Genomic DNA, 20,363 nt, shown 5'->3' with positions numbered 1-20,363 from the left:
AGGACGCCCTGGTTCCTCCCCACTTGCTGCTTCTGCTATCTTGCACCCACTGTCAAGCCGACCAAAACTCCCAGGACCCCCTGACTGCCCAAGCACTGGCAATGGTGCTTTGGGGATTGGGGGATCTCTGGGACTGCGGGGCCTCAGCCCCATTGTTGACTCCCTGGCCCTCCTTTGTCCTATGTTCTTTCCTCCTCATCGATTCAGGGCAGCGCTCAGAGACCACAGCCCTGTGAGGTCCAAAAACCCTAGGCTTGCCCTGGAGGGTGGAAGAGGGCTTCCTGGAGGAGGTGACAGCTGCAGGGGCCCTGAAAGATGGGCAGCACCTGGACAGCTGGGGTGTGGAGTGGGCACACTGCAGGAAGGGATGGGAAGGTCTGAGGCCTGGGTAAAGCAGACACAGCCCGCCCCGCCTTCCAGCTCCCAGCCTCACCTTGGCCCCGCCCTCCCCTTTCCTCCCCTCCCCCGCCTCACCCTTGTCCGTGCGCCTGCGGAAGGACAGCTTGCGCTTGCGTTGCCGACTGAAGCCACCCTCTAACTCCGCGCTGCCGGGGGAGCCCGGGATCATGTTGGTCTGGAACCAAAATCAGTATTAGGGCTCTTTCGGTGCTCTCCTGCCCCACCAGGGTCAGGCCCCAAGCTCCCTCCTTAACACAGAAAAAGTAGGGCTGGGCGCCCCAGCTCTGGGGAAACCCTTCCCTGCCCCCAGTGTGATCTCTGCCCCAGGCAAGGACTGAGTTTGGGGCTTTTATAGCCTGCTCCATGATACCATTTGACAAATAGGGGAACTGAGACAGAGAAGCATCACATTCAATGTCACACAGCAAAGGGGCAGCCACACAGCTGGAAGCAGGAGGATGGGGTCCAGCTCAGGGCAGCCAACTCACATCTCGCAGGTTGAAGGTGATCTCCAGGCTGGACCAGAAGTGGTCGGAGAACTCAGGGTACATGTCCAGCACCTCCAGCAGGTCATCCCGATGGATCTTGTGTAGGTCACAGTAGGTGAGGGCCCGCACGTCCCCGTTCGACTTGCCAGGCCTCGCATACAGGTTCAGAGGCTCCCCAAAGATGTCATTCTTCCCTGGAGGCCATAGAGAGGACAGGGAGCTCAGCCCCGGGGGGCAGCATCCAGGCAGCAGGCATCTTCTCCCGGCATCCCCACCCTGAGCAAAGCATGTCCCCTCAGCTGGGTCACCTGCCAGCTGGCCCCCAACCCACACAACCAGGGAAGCAATTTGCCAGCCCACCCTCCCTCAGCTCCCAGCAGGCAGGACAGTGCCAGAGGGGCCGGCAGAAGGGGCCAGGAGCCCAGGGTCTCCCAGCAAAGGAGACCCAGCCAGCAGGACTACCACAAACCCCATGTCCCAAACACCCTCTTAGCCAATCACTGCACCCTTGTAAGCAATGTTCTTCAAACCAAAGATCAGAACACAGTGGTAAATCAAAACCAGCATTTTTTTTTTTTTTTTTTTTTTTTTTTACTGAAAGAACATACAGTAGTATAGCTTAGCACAGCACAGAACAGAAATGCTAGAATGTATCACATGTAATAAGGCCCAGTGTTATGTCGTGAAACTTTGATTTTAGTTGTGTGGGAGTGTGTATTTGTGTTTGTACAGAGCTGAGAAACAAAATCTAAAATGTCCTACCATAAACCATGGTCGAAAGAGTTTGCTCTATCTGCCCTGAGGCACGCAGGGCCCAGGGAAGGACAGGCAGAGGGGAGGAAGTCCTCAGTGTCCAGACACGCCAACAACCCACCCACTGTGCACAGGCAGGGTAGAAAGGAAGCGGGGAGAGGGGGCAGGACTCCCTTTGCTTTGGATATGTCATGGGGCCGGGCATGAGGCTGCAGGGAACCACATGGCCCTTAGTGAAACCAAATGCCCAGCTTCCAGGCTAGCATTTCTTCCTCTACTGCCAACGCTGGAGGATCTAGATTTGATTCTACTTTAGGGAAGCAAAAAGTGTCTGTTTGTGGTGGATCCTGAAGGGAAGAATGTGGGAACCCCAGAGTTCAGCAGCCCCACCCCACGTGGGGCTGCTCTTCACGGTCCCGCTTGGAGGGCCTGAGTTCAGATGAATTAAAGGAGCCCAGTGACCCTGCAGGCAGCCCCAGGTCCACAGCCCCGGTGACTGCATATTCAGCGGGCTCACACCTCTCGAGGCTGCAGATGGCATTTCCAGTCCAGTGCCCGCCCCCCACCCCATACCCAGGATGGCCACGACGACGTCGCCCCGCAGGATCTCGATGGAGCCCCGGGAGATGAAGTACAGGGCGGTGAGCAGGTCCCCAGCATGCACCAGTGTGTCCCCTGGCGGTGCATGTGTGGTCTTGAACTTCATGGCCAGGGCCCGAAGGCAGCCCTTGGTGGCCCCTCGGAAGGGTTTGCAGTGCTGCAGCAGTGAGCGGTTCAGGTGCAGGCAGATGTCAGCCTGCAGGCACTCAGGGAAGCCCTTCAGCACCTGGGGGCAGGGTGGGGGCAGCTCAGCACACCCTCCCTTGGGACCCCCCAACCCACACTCCACTCCACCATCCCACCCCTCTATGTCAGGGAAATCTCATTCTCCAGGCCTGGGAGATCTCAGAAGCATCAGGCGGCCCAGTGTCTTGGGAAGGACCTGAGACCCCACTCCAGCTTCACCACCCCTGGCTGAGCACCCTTGGGCTCCAGACCTCAATGTTCTTATTTATAAGGCATAGAGACCATTCCCGCTCTGGGCTGTCGTAAGGATTTAACCCCATCGCCTGTGTGATATATAGCTCCTACCCCAAAAGGGGAGCTCTCCAGAGAAGGGGTTCCAACGGCTTCCGTTTCCTCACGGACAAAAAGGGGCAGCATGCCTCCAGGGTCCTTCTTACTACTGACTGTGACCGCCTGAGACTTGCTTGCTGTGCCAAGAGGCTCCCCTCTGCCACCCTACCCTTCCCAGCCTGCCACCCACTGGCCACGCTCTGGTGGCCTCACCGCGTTCATGTCGATGCCGTTGGTGTAGGACCAGGCGTGCTGGAAGTACTCCTCGAGGCGCTGGCGCAGGGGGTTGGGGATCTGGTGGAAACGGATGAACTCCCGCACCCGCAGCATCTGTGTGTGGTAGCGGGCTGTGCCCGAGTACAGCCGCTGGATGATGGCCGACACGTTGCCGAAGATGCTAGCGTACATGAGGGCTGGGGGCGTGGGCACGTGGGGCTGTCAGCCTCTGCGGGAACCCCACCCACCCACAGGGACCCTGCTCAGGCCCTGCACCAGGTCAGTGTCTCAGTCTCAGCATCGACATGCCCACGAGATGCCCTTGTACATCTGCGTTCCAGCACACCCCACCCTTCAGTAGTCCCCGCCCTGGTGACCCAGCCCCCAAACCATGTCATGATGGTGGCCCCTGGAGTCTCTAAGTCCCAGGGTCCTCACTCTGGCCCGGCTAGCAGCCTCAGTTTCCTCCATCTTGGGTTCCTCCACCGTGGGCTCTCCCGGCCACCCGCCCCTGGGCACACTCACAGCCAATGAGCATGACGCAGATGGAGAAGATCTTCTCTGAGTTGGTGTTGGGAGAGACGTTGCCAAAGCCCACGCTGGTGAGGCTGCTGAAGGTGAAGTAGAGCGCGGTCACATACTTGTCCTTGATGGAGGGGCCGCCCAGGCCGCTGCTGTTGTAGGGCTTGCCTATCTGGTCGCCCAGGTTGTGCAGCCAGCCAATGCGGGAGTCCATGTGCGGCTGCTCCATGTTGCCGATGGCGTACCAGATGCAGGCCAGCCAGTGCGCAATGAGCGCGAAGGTGCACATGAGCAAGAACAGCACGGCCGCGCCGTACTCTGAGTAGCGGTCCAGCTTCCGCGCCACGCGCACCAGCCGCAGCAGCCGCGCAGTCTTCAGCAGTCCGATCAGCTAAGGGACAGGGAAGGAGCACATTCCGTTGACAGGGCAAGGGAGGAGGGGAGGTGCTGTGGCCCTCAGAGCAGGCATCAGAGGTCAGATCCCCAAAGACATCCTAGGCCCTCCTCCTAAGAGTTGAAGCCCACGCTGGACCCAGCACATGTGTCTCATTAATCTTACTGCTAGCTTTGAGACCGAGGCAGCCCCCATAGTGCAGATGAGGAAACAGGGGCACTGAAAGGTGCAGTGATCACTCTAGGGTGCCTGCCCACTCCCACCAGCTTCTAGGGCACTTTGGTGTAGCTACAAAATAATGGCCCCTTAGGGTGGATGAATTAGAAAAAAGGTGTCTTGTGTGGCCCTCTGCAACCTTCAAGGAGCTTGTATGGAGAGGAGGAGCATAGATTTGCTGGGGTACCCACCACGCCTCTGCAGCTGCCTTGCCACCATGTCTCTCTACCACTGTCTTTCTCTCTTTCTCTCTCTCTCTTTTTCTCTGTCCTCCTCGCCACCCCCTCCACCCCACTACCTCCCACCACCTTCCTGGCCTCTCCTCTCCCCACACCACCTGCCTCCTTGCTAACCCCACCTCCTCAGAGCCAGAGCCGAAGATGAGCAGGTCGAAGGGGATGGCGGCCACCATGTCAATGAGGAACCAGCCCTTGAAGTAGTGGACGGCGATGCGGCCGGGGTGGCTGACCACCTCCTCGTTGGCATTGACATAGGTGGTGCGGAAGTTGATGAGAATGTCCACAATGAACATGATGTCCACAATGAGGTCCACCACGGCCAGCGGCTGGCAGGCATAGCCACATTCGGTAGCAGGTGGGCCTTCTTCTGTCTCCTTCAGCAGGAAGGCAGCCGAGTAGGGCGTGAAGACGGCCGTGTAGATGACCAGCAGCAGGATGAGCCAGTCCCACACCGCCTTGAAGGGGCTGTAGTGCAGGATGGTCCAGCGGTGGATGCGCGGTGCCTGCAGCTTGTACTCAGGCAGCACATCGGCGCCCAGGGATAGGACCTGCACGCGGGGAAGGCGGAAGCATGGGTGAGGCAGGCCATGGGACCTCGGGGGCAGGAGCAATGACATCTCTGCCGGGGCCAAGCAGAGTGAGCAGAAGGCCAAAAAAGTTTCCATCAGAATGCCCACCCCTCAGCCAAGCGACCACAGCAAATAGCCACCCCCAGGTTTGGGCATCATGGTTCCCAAAATGACACACAGCACAGGACTAGCTCCAAACAGTTCCAACAGTTCCCGGCAGACGTTGATTCAGGACACTCAGCAGGAACACCCAGTGCTGCTCCCCACCGGCAATGCAGATGCAGACCTGCCGCTGTGACTGTCCTGAGACACTGGCCCACACCCCCAACCACACACGCCATAGTCTCAGACCAGAAAGGGTTCCAAGGACAACAGCTCCCAGCCTGGGCAGTGGCCCCAGGAGCCACAGTCCCAATCCATTGACTGGTAGTCACTGCAGTTCCTACCAGCCTGTCTTCATGCCACAGGCCTGAGGACACCAGGCAACCAGTCTTGGGTCCCTTGCCCTTCCAGGATGAGGAAAGACCAAGACACTCCCCCCCTTCACTCGTATACCTCGCTCCCTCAGACCCCTCTCCACACAGGTCAGGGACAGCCCACAGTCCTCATCCTCCCACCCTCTTACAAAGGGACAAAGAAGACCTAGCCCAGCTGGGAGGAGATGGCACCCAACTTACACAGAGAGACGTGCATACAGGGACTGCTCAGCAGTGACACACACAGCTCCTGTACCAGCTCACACTCACACTCTGCCTCGCCCACACTCACACTCATCAGACAGAGGCAGGCTGGCCGTCCAGACCCGGTGACAGCACGCACATCCCTCTTGCTCCCAAGGCAAACTAAGAAGAGCTCCGGCCAGCTTCTCCACAATCCCAGACGCTTCTGGGTCTCCCTAGAATCCTCTCTCAGACATGCAGCTCAACCCAAAAGCCCCCTCCCCAAGCTCTCCCTGCCATCCCTGGGCAGCCAGCTGAACCCAAGGCCTTGCCCAGCCCCCATGAATTCCAGAGGTGCTGGCCCTGCTCCCAGAAGCACCAACTCCCAGGCCCCCACAGTCTCAGGCTTTTGGGTTGGGGAAGCCATAGTGGATGAGTCCCAAAGACTCCTTCATACTCAAGCTGGGCTTCCCCAAGACACCTTCACACATGGTGCTGCTTGGAGAACATCTCCTTAGAGGAAATAACTAGAAGTTAAGATGGGTCGTAGTTAAAGATCTGACCACCCTGGGGTGGACACAGGGCCTCCAGAGGTACCAGATGGGCTAGGCAGGGAGGGAACACATGGACAGGCTCCCAGGCTCCATTTCTGCTCCACCTGCTGAGTACCCAGCTCCTTAAGGCAGAGAGCAGTTGCCCATGGGTGGGGGGCCCTTCAGTGATCAAGTGGGGACTGGAAAAAAAAACAACTGGCCAGGCCCCTGCTGACAAGGGGGCAGAAGAAGGTAGCTGCCCCTGGATAGGACTCTTCTCTGTGCCTGAGAGGTCAAGCCTCTGGTCGGAGGTATCAGGACCACCCCAAACAGCAGTGACCCTACCCTACCCCTGAGTCTGCACACAGCATGAGCAACATTGCCCCAGGGCACAAACTCACACGTGCACGGGGCACACCTCGTCCTGACAGGGGCCAGTCCCCGCTCTTCAGCCACCAGCTCACCTATGGCCTTGGGCCAGGTCTGTCCCCCCAGCCTGTTGTCCTATAGAATACTGAAGCTGGCTTGCTTAAGCCAAACCTCCTCAGCTGTGGGTGGGAAGACCTACCTGTACCTGTGCCCCAGCTGGAAAGAGCATACGAGCCAAGGCAGAATGCTCAGGCGTGGGGCGGTGGGGGCAGGGATGGGATTCCCAGACTCAGCACTGAGCCACCTCCCATTCCTCCTCCACTGTTGGCCCAAGCCCACCCCAAGTTCTGACAAGAGAGCTGCTGGATGGCTCCCAGGAGGTAACAGAGTAGTGCATGGCCCAGCCACCACACCTCGGCCGCCCATGAAGAGATGAGCCAGGTGCCTCAGCCCAGCGCACCCTCACCACCCACACAGTGGCTTCCGCATATTCCAGCCTCCTCGACCCCCCAAAACAGCACAAGCCTCCCTTGCCCACTGGGTCCAACCCCAGCACATAGAGCAAGGGAGCCCCAGTGCCTCCATGCCAGGCCCAGCTGCTGCCTGCCGGCTTCTCACAGTCCTGCCCGTGGGCTCCTTCTCCCCACTCTGCCTCTCCACCATCTCTCTGGGCATCTGTCTCATTCCTGTCATCTCCCCACTTTGCATTTTGAGCTCTAGGACTGTGGGCCATGGCAGCCACAGGGGAGGGGAAGTCCCGGCAAGGGAAACTATGTAAGCCCAGTCTGGGAGGGAATGAAAGCAGGAGCCAAGCGCGGGTGAGCAGGGCCAGGCCCCATGGCTCCCAAAGCCTCCTGCTTCCCAGCAGCCCTCTCCCCAGCCTGGAGCCAGAGCCCTCGGGCCAGCCACCTGCCTCAGTGCCCCAGCCCCAGAAAGAAGAGGAAGGACCGGGTGTCACCTACCTCCTGGGCTACGAGGCTGGAGATGCGCACTGCCCGCCTCACCCGGCCTTTCTGGGCCCTGGGCCGCAGAGCCCCTGTCCTGCTCGCCTTCCCAGCTGGGGCCGCCATGGACGACTTGGCGCCCTGCAGCCTGCCTGCCCTGGAGCCTGAGGGCCTGGCCAGTGCCTCACCTGCACCCCAGCAGCAGTCCCAGCCCAGGCTGCACCCCCGAGGCTGGCCGACTGGCAGCCAGGGCAGCCTCTGGCATGAAGCCAGGGTGGTTGGGGCTGGGCCCCGGGGCTGGGGTCACCCTGGCAGTAAGCATGGACAGCAGCCTGCCTGGCTCGAACTGCCCATGGCCCCGTGGTGTGGGCCCTGCTGCCAGGGTGCCGCGCTCTGCCTGCCCGCCAGCCCAGCAGCGGCCGCACTCGGAACCTCGGCTCCTCCAGCCGGCCCCTCCTCCTCCCCACCCCCACCCCGCCACACTGGGCTCCCCCGCCCCGCCAGTGCCCGGCCAGCGGCCCCCTCCCCCGCAGCCCGCCCGGGCTCCTGCAGCGGCGCTCCCGCAGCCTGAGCCCCTCCCCCTCCGCCAGCAGCCGGGCCTGTCACCGCAGATTAATGGTCTCCCTGACACCCCCGCCCAGCCGGTCCAGTGCTGAGCCAGCCAGAGTCAGACAGAGACACCCAGAGATGGAGAGACTGCTGGTGACTGGCAGGAACACACAGGCCTGCCCATACATACAGGCGCACATGCACAGACCCACCGCAACTCACGGGCACATGCAGCAGGCACAGGAGCAGGGCAGATGCCAGGGGCTCAGGTGGGAACCAAGAGAGAGGCAAGGGAGGAGGGAGAGAGGGGTAGGTGGCCAGATAAGGGCCTGGGGCAAGGGGGAATGTTCTGGAGTCAAGGCCAATGGGCTGGAGACCTGGCGGGGACCCAGAGAGCCAGGCGATGGGAGCAGGGCCAGGAGGCTGCCAAGGTAGCAGGGCAGCTCCCTCACATGGGCCAACCCAGGCAGCTGCTGTGGAAGCGGCAGAAGGGGACAGCTTGGGACAGGAGTCCCCCACATTATCCCAGGCTTCTCACTCACTGCAGGTATCCACACTCCTAACGCACCCACTCCTAGCCCCCAAAGGCTAAGGTGTGGGGTGGATGAGGCCATGGAGGGGTCGCAGGTCCTCTTGCTGCCAGGAGGACCCCAAACCCAGGAGGGGACAGAAGACCAGGCTGGCTAATGCCCCCAAGGCTGAGGGGTCTTCTCTGGTCCAGGATTCAGGGACCTGACCCTTCCATATCTTTGTACCAACCACCATCCAATCCCCTCCCCATGAGAAGAAAACTTGCTTCTCCCATGCTTTGGGGACATAGTTGGGCCCTTCAAGGCCATCCTGGCCATCCCCACAGGACTAGGGCCCACCCTCTGCCTGGTGCATCACCTTGGCCTAGAAGAATCAAGACCCTCCTGTCCTTGACCTCTGTGACCCCTTCTCATTTGAAGCCTCCCAGTTGGCGTGGCCCCTAGTACTCCCTTCACACACCCTGCAGCCAGACGTTTCATGTCCCTCAGGCCGCCTTCCCCCTTTGCTACTGGCCCTCTCACGCCCCCAGCCTCAACTGCCCTGTCCTCACCCTGTGCCCTGAACGCATGTACCCCATCCACCAATCCTCCCCATCAGCTGTCCCCAGCCCTTCCCCAGGCCCCCCCAGTCCCCTCTCCAGAACTCCTCAGACTGTCCCCTCTCCCACACCCCCAGCTCTGGAATAGATCGCCAACCCCAGCCTCAGGTCTGCCTCCCTCCAAGAGGCCTTCACTGGCTAGCTCCCTCCACCTGGCTCTGGACCACAGCCCACTCCCACCCCCTCTCCAAGCTCCTCCAAGGTGAGAGGAGAGCCCAGCCACTGGGCACTTACCTGGGTGACCTTCTCGGTGACATTGTGGGTTCGCTCCTTTATCTTGGGTGCTATGATCTCACGGTCACTGGTGGGAGAAGCCAAGAAGGGGTCACCCTTGAGGTCCACAAAGTTGAGGGTGATTTGGGGAATCTTGCTGATGGTGCGGTAGCGCACGAGGTCGGAGTCTGAGGTGGAGTTGAGTAAGCCACTGCGCAGGGGGTGCATGGCCCCTAGGTGGAGAGGCAACATGGTCAGGCCAGCAGGCTGGAGGCCCCAGGCCAGGCAGGCCACCCACAGACCAAGAGTGGAGACCAGGCCCTGCACAATCAGGAGTCCCTGGAAGTCCAGGGGAGTCACAAGAAACAACGGAGGTCAGACCCCCCGCACCACTCTAAAGCAGCAGCCAGGAGACAGCCTGTGACCAGGAAGAGGAAGAGGAAACGGTCTGCCCCAGGACACTGGCAGGCAGGGGGCCAGGTGGTGTTCGGAGGCCGGGCGCGTCTCCTGCCCAGGGCATCCCTGCTCCAGGCCGTCCCGGGACAGCCAGCTCCAAGGGGCCCACCAGGGCTCTGGGAGTGGAAGAATGTAATGGGATGAATGGACATTTAATAGCGCAACAGGCCACTTAATGGAATTAAATAAGTGCTTAATGGGATTTCCATCTCCCAGGCACCCAGGACGTAGTGGAAAGGTCGGAAGCTGAGGGCCGAGAATGCAGCAAGCCTGGCAGCCGAGAAAGCGTGGACTGGGGCGGAACGGGTCCCGTGGCGCCCTCACCGGTGCTGGCGTGGCGCGGCGGCGGGGGCAGCGCCCCGGCGCGCATGGCCTCGATGTCGTCGGCCGACGAGGCGCGGCGCACGCTGGCGCAGCTCTCTCGGGAGCGCGTCCGGGCCAGGCTGCAGCTGGAGCCTGAGGCGTCGGGGTTGAGGCTGTGCGCGCGGGGCGATGGGAGCGGGCCGGGCGCGCTGCGGGGCGGAGAGCCGGGACCCACCAGCGCGCGCCGCTCCTCCGCGGGCCCAAGCCCTGCCACATGGTTGTCCATGGCCGTCACTTCGTCCAGGGCCAGGGACTCGCTGCTGGGTGCCGCGGGCGTCAGGTCCACGTCCACCACCACGGCCCCGGGGGCGCCCCCGCCGCCTGCGCCGCCCGACCGCACCGACGACTCCCGGGCCGTCAGCGCCAGCAGCGCGGGCAGCTTCAGGCGGAAGGTCTTGGCGCGGCCTGCGGAAGAGGAGAGGCATGTGGCCGTGGGGACCGCGGGCAGCCCTGGAGTGGGCAAGGCCTGGGAAATAGAGCCCCAGCCGCTGGGTAAGGGAAAGAGGGGAACGGGCAACCCTCCATCCCCGCTCCCATGCACAATATTTTGACCTCGAGTCTCAAAAATCATTCTAGAATCCAGTCATCATAAAAAGCCGTATCTGAAGCGACACTTCAGGGCGGATTCCATAAATCATCCCTCTCTCTCACACCGGCCGCTGGGTGCCAGCGTCCCCATTTTAGACATGAGGAAGTGTGGACACAAAGGCGTCATGTCACTCTCTGGAGGTCACATAGCCAGTGGGTAGGGCCTGTGCCTAAGTGGGCGAAGCAACGCCAGGGGCCCTGCCGTTCGGGGTGGCATCCGATGAATAGGCAGGGCCAGTGTTACTGACACTGTCATTTTAGAGCGTGAGAAACCAAGAGGTGAGCACTTTCGTCATGATGCTGAGAGAAAGATTAAAATTAAGCCAAAGAGGGCGTCCTGACAGAGGAGGGGGCTCAGAGCCTTTGTTGTCAAGGGGATGGTCCAGCCCAAGTGGGCATTCCCTCAAAGCCTCTCCTCAGCTAGCCCAGACCCCCAGGAAACTTGGCCAGTCCATGAACAAGGACCAGATGGCAGAAACTACACAGAGCTGAGTCCATGGGACACAGCTTCCTACTGTGCAAAGGAGCTGCTCCCAGGTGGTCATGTTCCCCGCATGTTCCCCACTCCTGGGCTGCTCAAGTCAGACTAGAGAGGACCACTCCCAGGGAATGCTGGGATTGGAAGCCCAACAGGTGAGGCTAAGGAAACGGTGCTAGCCCATGCCAAGGACCTGTGATTCTGGGCCCTGCCACTCCACCCCCGTATGTCCATCCTGGGCCAGGGTACAGGGTTCACTTCCCACCTCCAAAGGGACCCCCCCACCCAACCACTACATCCTCCCTTCCTGCACAGTGTTGACCTTGGACAGCTCACAGCCCCAGAGAAGTGAGACCACGAACCCCTGAGCCTGCCCTAAAGCAAGTACACTTACCTGAGGCCAGCCAGCTGGTGGGGGGGCCCCGGTGATTGGTGTCATGAGCCGGGGACCCCACCATGTCCTTCTCCATCACCACCTCGAAATTGAGGATGAACATGATGACAGCCCCATCCTCGTTCTTCACGGGCACCACATCCACCAGACATAGGAAGCAGCTCCCTGTGGAGTGGGAGAACATAGTCCCCTTGGCACCCTCTCAGTGGGCAGAGCAGAAAGCCTGGAGCCCAAGCGGACCCTTCCACTTCTGCCTCCCCATATGGCCCTTCCTCTCCAGGATCTCCCATCCTGATCCCCCACCCGGCCATGTGCCTGCCACCCTTATGGCTCCCCTCAATCTGTCTGCCCCAGCTTGTTGCTACTGGACTCCCCTACCCCTCTCTCTGCCTGTGTGATTTATCTAGCTCTTTCCCAGGTACACCTTCTCTCATGCTGGCTATGATCCTTCTTCCCCTCTTTGATCTCATTTTCTCCCTATCTCATTTCCTCATATCCTCCCAGCACCTCTGCCTTTCCCTCACGTGAGGCGCTGTAGCACAGTGCTTAAGTCCACAGACTTAAGGCCTACGATCTCTGGGTTCATAGCCCAGATCTGCTACTTAATCACTTATGCATTTTTTCCTAAATTATTTAACATCCCTGTGCCTCATTTTTTCTATCTATAAAATGGGAAGAAGAATAATTTTTTTAAAAAAATTTTTTAACTTTTTAATTGATACAATAATTGTACATATTTATGGGGTACACAATGATGTTGTGATACACATAGTGTATATAATTCTTTTCTCATGAGTTATAAAGATTAACCAAGTCAGCACATGCTGAGTGCTTAGGCAATGCCTGGCGTATGCTGCACACTCCAGACGGTTAGCTGTTACTATCTGTCTCTGTCTCTGTTCTCTCTAGATTAGCACCAGCCGTTGTGTCAGCACACAAGATAAGGACAGACGTTGAAAGCAAGAGTTTCAAAAACTTTACAGCAATTTGGCATCGCCATAATATCCACGCATGTGCTCTTGTATTTCACAGATGTACCAGCCTATAACATATTAGCATTAAAGAAAACTGATCCTTCACCAAAGAGTCTAAGAAGCACTGCTTCTATATCTTTCATCTTCGCCTCGCCTCGCATTTCTCTTGATCTTTGATTTTTTCTTGTCTAGTCTCTCTCTGTCCACCAAAGGACCTGTACCAGATGAGGTCAGTCCCCGAGGCCAAGTGCACCTGGTCTCCCTCAGCTCCCTGTTGAGCACATGGGCCCCACGCCCTCCCGTGCCAATTTCTGAAGGAGCCCCTTTTAGGCCAAGCACGCAGTTCCACCTAAGGCCAAGCTCAGAACCTCCCGCTCGCAGGAAGTCCTTAATGAAACCAGAAGGCAGTTAACATCCCGCTCCAGCTCCTCTATGGCCCCCCAGGGACCCACCAGGCAGGCTCCTCATCTCCCACTCTCCCTAGGGAGCCTCTTCCTTCCTCTCGGCTCCCCCTCTGCTCAGCTGTCTTCTCTGCCTCCCAGTGTCTCCCGTCCCCACCGAAGTACCTAACGCCTAGAGTCATAGGCCCTGGGGCCAGCACTGGCTGGTGGTGTCAGTGACAGGCCATGCTGCCAGGGAGGCTGCAGGCATGGGGGAGAGGCGAGGGTGACGAACCATGCAGTCCTGCTCCATCTTAGCAACCCAGCCTCCCTTTCTTTTTTTTTTTTTTTTTTTGAGACAGGGTTTCACTCTATCGCCCAGGGTGGAGTGCAGCAGCATGATCTCGGCTCACTGCAACCTCTGCCTCCCAGGTTCAAGCGATTCTCCTGCCTCAGCCTCCCAAGTAGCTGGGACCACAGCTGCAGGCTACCATGCCCGGTTGACTTTTGTATATTTTGATAGAGACAGGGTTTCCACTGTGTTGGTCTCGAACTCCTGGCCTCAAGTGATCTGCCCGCCTCAGCCTCCCAAACTGCGAGGATTACAGGTGTGAGCCACCATACCCAGCCTCTCCTCACCTTTCTACCTCCCACAACCTCCCTGGCTCACCCCTACTCCTGATCTCAAACCCACAGCAGGGGCGATGGTGGTGGTGCTATGAGTCAAGGGAGAGGCCAGCAACAGAGGCCGGCAACCTGGAGGCGGCGCCACCCCTGAGACTTGGAGCTGGTGCTTGAAGCCTGTCAGTGAGGCCAAGGGGCTGTGTGCTGGGGAGGCAGGGAGCAGGCCAGGTGGGAAGGGCCTGATGCACAGCAGATGCTGGCCAGGCTCAGGGATTCTAACCAGCTGGGGATTCATCTAGGGAAACGAGGTCCTCTGAAACCAGCTTAAACAGGATGGCACTAGGTAAAGGGGCTCTCTGCCCCACCCCACAGCCCTTCCACTCACCACATCCCAGACCCTCACAGCTCTGCCCAAGGGCCCTGAGCTCCGGGGCTCTGTCTGGGTCTCCCTGCAGCAGCCACTCTTGTCCCCTGACCTCCGGCCTCTGACACACAGCTGTGGTGCTCGAAGCTGCAGGGGGCTGGGCCCAGCTGGAGACCATTTGGCACCCAGACAGCCTGCCTGGAGTTTATGCCCTAATATGGTGATGGCCGGCAGCGGCCTGAACAGGGATGCGCCTCACCAGGACTGAAGAGAGGCCGGAGACCAGGGAGCCTTAGCCCTGGAGACCCAGCACCCAGCCCAGGGACCACAGCCAGCCAGGCCCTCGAACCTAAGTCCTCACCAGGGAGCTTGCCTCAGAGAAACCTAGAGTCTGGAGCCAAGATGAACCTAACCTTGAGAATAGGCTGGAGGCTCTGTCCCCGGCACAGGGCCCCAGAAATTCCAACCTTGAGACCTCAGCACCCCGTCCCCTCTTCAGCTCAAGCTGCTCAGCAAGAGAGCCCAGAATGGCATTCTGAAGCCCAGCCAGTCCTGGACCCCACATCTCAAAACCCCTCGCCAGGGTCACAGAAACTCTAGGTACAAACCACCTTGCAGCACAAGCCTGTGCCTCACACTTAAACACATATGAGAGAGAGAGAGAGAGAGAGAGAGAGAGAGAGGAGTGTCTGTTGGTCCTCTTCCTTTGTCGAGATTCAAGAAATTTTTCCTTTCAAAATAACCCTGTCAAAGGCCTGGTTATTCCAAAAATGTGAATTGGAGCCCTGCCCGAAGGCAGGGGCCAAGGCGGGGGAGATCTAGCGATCGTCAAGGGGATGTGGAAGGAAGGAAAGTGGGGCCCCAGATAGGCCTGGGCTCTTGGAGGCACTGCCTCTGACCACCCTGGCGGGTCGGCTGGGGCTTCTGTGAACTGCCACATCACCTGCTCCCAGCTCTTCAGCCAGGCCTCCCAGCCAGATGCCATCCCACCACTGGCTGGGTTATGGGGGGGTGGGAGTGCCTTCACTTGCCCCGGTGCCCACCTACTCCAGACCCCTAGGCCCTCGCTCTGCTCCCTTCTCCCTCCGACTCGCCCTGGCTCCTGCCAGTGGCTCAGCTCCCCAGGACAGAGACGAAGGACCCAGCTGCTGCAGGCTGCAGTTCCGCTGAGAGCCACTCCGTGGCAGGCACAGCCCACACTCCCGAGGCAGCCAGCACTGGAGCACTCAGGGGGCAGCCAGGACAGACAAGGAGGGTGGAGGGGGTGCAACAGGGGAGAGAGTTCCCAGTCTCAAAGGGAGGGGGCATGGGCTGTGGAGTCAGGTGGCCTCTGCACATTGCGTTAGAATGACTTTGGGCCAGTCACTTACCAGCCCAGAGCCCCCGGGCGCTCATCTGCAACACAGGGTGATCCTGCCCACCCCCCAGGGCTGTGGGGGTGAAACGGCCTAAGATATGTGAAGCTCAGAGCCTGGCTTGAGGTCTCCATAAGCTTGAGACAGAAGAGAGGCAAACAAGGGTGGAAGAAGCTTAGCAATGATAGGCCCCAGGGCCAGCCTGGCTCATGTGGCTGATGCCAAAATACTCTGCCCTGACCCCATTCCCACCCCAGCCTCAGCCCCAACCCCACTCCCACCCCAGCCTCAGCCCCAACCCCACTCCCACCCCAGCCCCAGCCCCAACCCCACTCCCACCCCAGCCTCAGCCCCAACCCCACTCCCACCCCAGCCCCAGCCCCAACCCCACTCCCGCCCCAGCCTCAGCCCCAGAGCTGGCTGAAGACACCTCACTTTGGGTGAGAAGGTACCCCCTGCCTGGCCCAGACCTGTTTCCTGGGCCCTCTGAAAGGGGAGGCACCCATGGACGCAACCATCCCTGCACAGGCTCCATGGTTCCTTAGAACCCCCATGCCTTTGGGCCCAATGGCCCGGGTGAGGCAGGCAGGCCAACCACCCAGCAGGCCTCCAGAGGCCATGCAGCTCAGTGCAGAGCAGGAGAGCCAGGCCTGGACACATCCCGGAGCAGCAGGTAGAGCGCCATCCTGCTGCCACAGAAGGTGACCATCATTTCTCAGAACACAACGCCGACTTGCTTTCATTTGGTGCCAATCCACACCCAGCAGTCTACCTGGGGTGGGGGGCACTGTCCCTGCCCAGCATCCCAACCCATCTGAGGTCAGGGGCTCCACCCAATTCCCTACCTCTGGGTACCGCTGGCCTAGACCAGGGCCCAGGCAGGAGCCACACTTGGCTGTGGCAGGGACAGGCCTTATCTCCCATGTCAGCACCAGGTGGGGAAAAAGAGGCTGCAGATGGCCCTGAGTGGCCTTGGGCACCTTCTGGGGTCAGAGTCTCCATGCGCTCCTCTGTAAATGAGGTGTCATCACAGCTTCTTCCCAGGCAGCTCCTCCCAGCCCTCTGCAAATCACTGAGCACATCCATGCACGCGAAGTGTTGAGCCACCATGACCAACAAGACACGCCTGGGACCTGCCCCCAGTGAACCGTCCATCCAACAGGACCCCAGTCCGATGCATGGGGCAAGAGGGAAGAAGAGGGAACAAGCCAGACAGGTGGAGGAGCCCTGGGGAGCCGAGCCACTCTGCCCCAGCCATGGTGGCTCCTGGGCTCCCTCTATTTTGCTCTGGCTGTGGGCAGGTCACCCACCTCCCTGAGCTTCAGGCTCCCTGCGGGTACTGCGGGGACAAGTGATTCCTGCACTGGGTGCCAGATGAGATGACAGATGGCTTTGTGGAAGCATCCAGAGCTCTAACAAGGCGGGGTGCTGGGTCCCTGCAGGGAAGGTGACCTCAGGGAGGCAGCCATCCTCAACCTGGTCACCTCCCTGCCTCGCTCGGAGCAGGAGGAGCTGTGCCCAGGACAGGCCCAAAGTCACGCTGAGGGCAGGAGGCTGGGGCTCCAGTCGGCCTGTCCGCCCCCAGGCAGAGAAGCTGTCTCCGGAGCAGCCGCCCAGGGCTGTGCAGTGTCAGGTTATATTTAGCCTGGTGGCGGCGACAGGAAGATGCAGCAGGAGCCGCTCCTGGCAGGGGGCCACCGTGTCACTAACACAGCTCTCATGGGCAGCCAGGGGCCTAGGAAAGGCCAGGGACATTGCAGGCCCAGGGGACAGAGTTAGGGAGCCTGAAAGGCCAACCAGTGAATGAGAGAGAGAGGGAGAGAGAGAGAGAGAGGGAGAGAGAGAGTATGTGTGCGTGTGCATGCGTGCGTGTGTGTGGTAAATGAGAGAGACCAGTCCTAAGCTCCTGCCTCCAGGATCTGGGAAATGCAGGGCAAGGTTGAGGGGCCCCAAGCTCAGACCCTGACCCCACAGAAGCAGCATCTCCAGACAGACTCCTCCACCACCCCTTCCAGCCTGAGACTCAGCCAGCAATCTATGGGATCATTTATAGGGTCTCGGGGGCCTCTGTAGTCTTCTAGACCCATCCAAATCCACTGCATGTGGCATGCCTGAGCCATCTCTGCCCAGACCATGGCAATGGCCTCAGAAGATCTCTGTCCTCTAGCTTCTCTAAAGCTCTGGGGCCCGGCTCTGCCTCTCGGGTGGTGCACGAACTGGAAGTCCCACCCCCTGCCCTCCTGCTGAGAAGCCTGGGAAGGTGAAACAAGGGCACGCTGATGCCAGGAAGCAGCTCTCCACAGATCCCTGCACAGGCGCGTGAGTCCTGGGCAGCTGTGCCCCAGCTTCACCCCTTCCCTCCTGCTCCCCATGGCCCCCACTCCTCTTCCCTCCAGCTCCTCCCCAGCCTTCTAGGACCCCCTCTAGAAAAGTTTCCTTGACTGCTCCGTCTGACCCACATGGACGCTGCTCTTGGAAAACTCTTCCAAACAATGCCCCTCGTCCAGAAGGCCACTGTACACTGGCTGGGCTTCCCCGTCCACCTGGGTCAGAGCCCTGAGGCCAGGGCAGGACTGGCAGTTGCAGAAGAACTGAGGGTGGACTCAGGGGTGGTGATCTGCAGTCATGACAGGTGGGGACAGACCCTCTCAGCTCCTTTCCAGATCCAGGGGCACAGCCTACCCTGTCACAACAGAATTTGCCCATTTCAAGCCCGTGGTGCCCTCCAGCCTGAGTCTGGACAGCAGACGGAGCAACCATGGGAATTAAGGTACCTTTTTGATGAAGCAAAATTCAACGTGGTCATCGGTTTTCATGGAACACAGAGGTCGACCACCCAGGAACCCAAGGAAAGGCGGCAAAAGCAGGAACTGCACCAGGTGTGAGACTTCTGAGCCTCAGTCCCCTTCAGCCCCCCTTCACTGTGACCCCACACACAGCTTGCCACAGGGCAGTGAAGGTGCACACAGCTGCCAGTGTCCACCAGGGGACACTCTGGGGTCTCCTCTAGTGAGTGGTCTGTAGGCTTCTAGGTCTGTGCTCTGTCTCAGCTCCTAGCATACCCCAGAGAGCCTGGTAAGGCCTTGATAAAGCCCTGTCCCAATTCCAGCTCTGCCATGAGCCACAGCTTAAACCCAAGAGTTATAATTCCTCATTGACTTGCTGCCCCCGCCCCGCCCACACACAGACAGGACCCTGTGAAGCACCAACAAACAGATACAAGTGCCAATGAAAAACCCCCAAAAAGTCAGGTGGAACATTCGAGCATCAAAACACATGACGATGATCCAAACAAACAGCGAAAACTGGCATCATTTGCAGATGATGGGGTCACCTGCCTAGAGACCACCAAGAAATCAACAGATAAACAATTAGAACTAATTAGATCAGAGAGTTCAGTAAGGTTGTGAGGAACAAGATCAGCCTGCAAAAATATAAAGCATTTTTCTACACAGCAATTAGGAAATATAGTCAAAAACAATACGTCTTTTACAATAGCAACAAAAACTCTTAAGTTTCTAGGAATTGACCAAGGCACAAGAACCCTGTTGGAATCAGGGTAAAGGGGAACAAAATTTTAAACTAGCAAAAAATACAGAACTGATCTGGTAAATGGAGAGACAATCCAGGCTCTTGAGTGGGACAAATACAAAGATGTCAGTTCTCCCCAAATTAATCTATAGAACCAAACTAATTCCAATCAAGAATCTAGTGGGCGTTTTCTTTCCAATAATTCAGTTAACTTTCTCTAAAGTTTATGAAGAAAAAGGGAGGCCGGGCACGGTGGCTCATGCCTGTAATCAAGCACTTTGGGAGGCCAAGGAGGGCGGATCACCTGAGGTCAGGAGTTCAAGACCATCCTGGCCAACATGGAGAAACCCTGTCTCTACTAAAAACACAAAAATTAGCCAGGTATGGTGGTGCACACCTGTAATCCCAGCTACTCGGGAGTCTGAGACAGGAGAATTGCTTGAACCCAAGAGGTAGAGGTTGCAGTGAGCCGAGATCATGCCACTGCACTCCAGCCTACGCAACAGAGTAAGATTCCGTCTCAAAAAATAAATAAAATAAAGTTTATGCAGAACAAGGGAGATCCACAAATAGCTATGTCAACCTTTAAAAAACAGAATGAAGAGAGAGGATTTGCCTCAGCAGACGCTAAGACATATGGAAGGCTATAGGTTTTTGTTAAGCTAGTATCAATGCAAGAGCCAGTAAATAAATATTTAGAACAGAACAGAGAGCACAGGGACAGACTCATGGCTATGTGGGAGATTAACCTGATAAAGGCTGCCCCACAATTCAGCGGAAAAGAACAGACTGTTTACTAGATGCGTTGGGAAAGTTGGCACATTACATGGAAAAAATAAAACTCGATCCCTACTTGACACCATATACGAGGTAGTCTCAGGATAGATTATAGACCTAACTGAGAACAGCAAAACAATTAAGAGAACAGAAGAAAATGGAGACCCTCTGCAGCCTGAGAAACTTCAAAAGTACAAACAAAGCTAAAAATCAATGACTTTGTTTGCATCAGAGTAAAGTACCTTTGTTGGATAAATTGAAGAGAGACTGAATGGGAGAAGATATTTGCAATATCTCTTTCCAGTTCAATAAGGAATTAAAACCTGGAATACACTGAACGTTTCACAGTATGCATTTGTATCTCTAGAGTACACAAGCAACCCCTGCAAATCAACAAGGACAAAAGACGGCAACATCAAAATTAAAATGAGCAAAGGGCATAAGCAGGCAATTCACAGGAAAGTAAGCCCAAGAGGCTACCAGGCCTAAGAGATGCTCAGACTCAATAGAAATCAAAGGAATGCAAATTAAAGCAACAAGAAATCACTTTCACCTATTAGATTGGCAAAATTTAGAAAGGTAGATAATGTCACGAGTGGCAGAGATATGCGGGTATGGGAATCTCGAGCTCTGAGAAGGAGGGTGATGACAGGCATGGCAGTACTTAGTTAAGTGTCCACATGTCCCGCGATCCAGCAATTCCTCTCCCGGGCGTGTATCCCACAGACATCCTCACCCAAGTCCAGAAGAGACCATGTCCAGGGATATTCA

General features: G+C 58.0%; 1 protein-coding gene across 4 annotated transcripts in view; it reads right to left on the bottom strand.

The window, feature by feature from the left end:
- KCNH2 (potassium voltage-gated channel subfamily H member 2) overlaps positions 1–20,363 on the bottom strand; it is a 33,401-nt gene that overhangs the window by 3,027 nt on the left and 10,011 nt on the right. For 3 of the 4 annotated variants that reach the window (XM_050785773.1, XM_050785772.1, XM_050785774.1), the window contains exons 3-11: positions 11,588–11,752; positions 10,089–10,532; positions 9,330–9,541; positions 4,463–4,891; positions 3,498–3,885; positions 2,970–3,169; positions 2,214–2,466; positions 888–1,081; positions 475–574 (exon numbers count right to left, since the gene is read on the bottom strand). In XM_050785773.1, the coding sequence (XP_050641730.1) occupies positions 475–574; positions 888–1,081; positions 2,214–2,466; positions 2,970–3,169; positions 3,498–3,885; positions 4,463–4,891; positions 9,330–9,541; positions 10,089–10,532; positions 11,588–11,752 (2,385 nt within the window). Of the gene's footprint in view, positions 1–474; positions 575–887; positions 1,082–2,213; positions 2,467–2,969; positions 3,170–3,497; positions 3,886–4,462; positions 4,892–7,435; positions 7,865–9,329; positions 9,542–10,088; positions 10,533–11,587; positions 11,753–20,363 lie in introns of those variants that run through there. The other variant, XM_050785776.1, reaches the window with a different exon arrangement.

This window comes from Macaca thibetana, chromosome 3 (assembly GCF_024542745.1).
Source record: "Macaca thibetana thibetana isolate TM-01 chromosome 3, ASM2454274v1, whole genome shotgun sequence".
Taxonomy (NCBI): Eukaryota; Metazoa; Chordata; class Mammalia; order Primates; family Cercopithecidae; genus Macaca; species Macaca thibetana.
The sequence above is the reverse complement of the archived record's forward strand: the minus strand, read 5'-3'. Positions and strand labels throughout refer to the sequence as shown.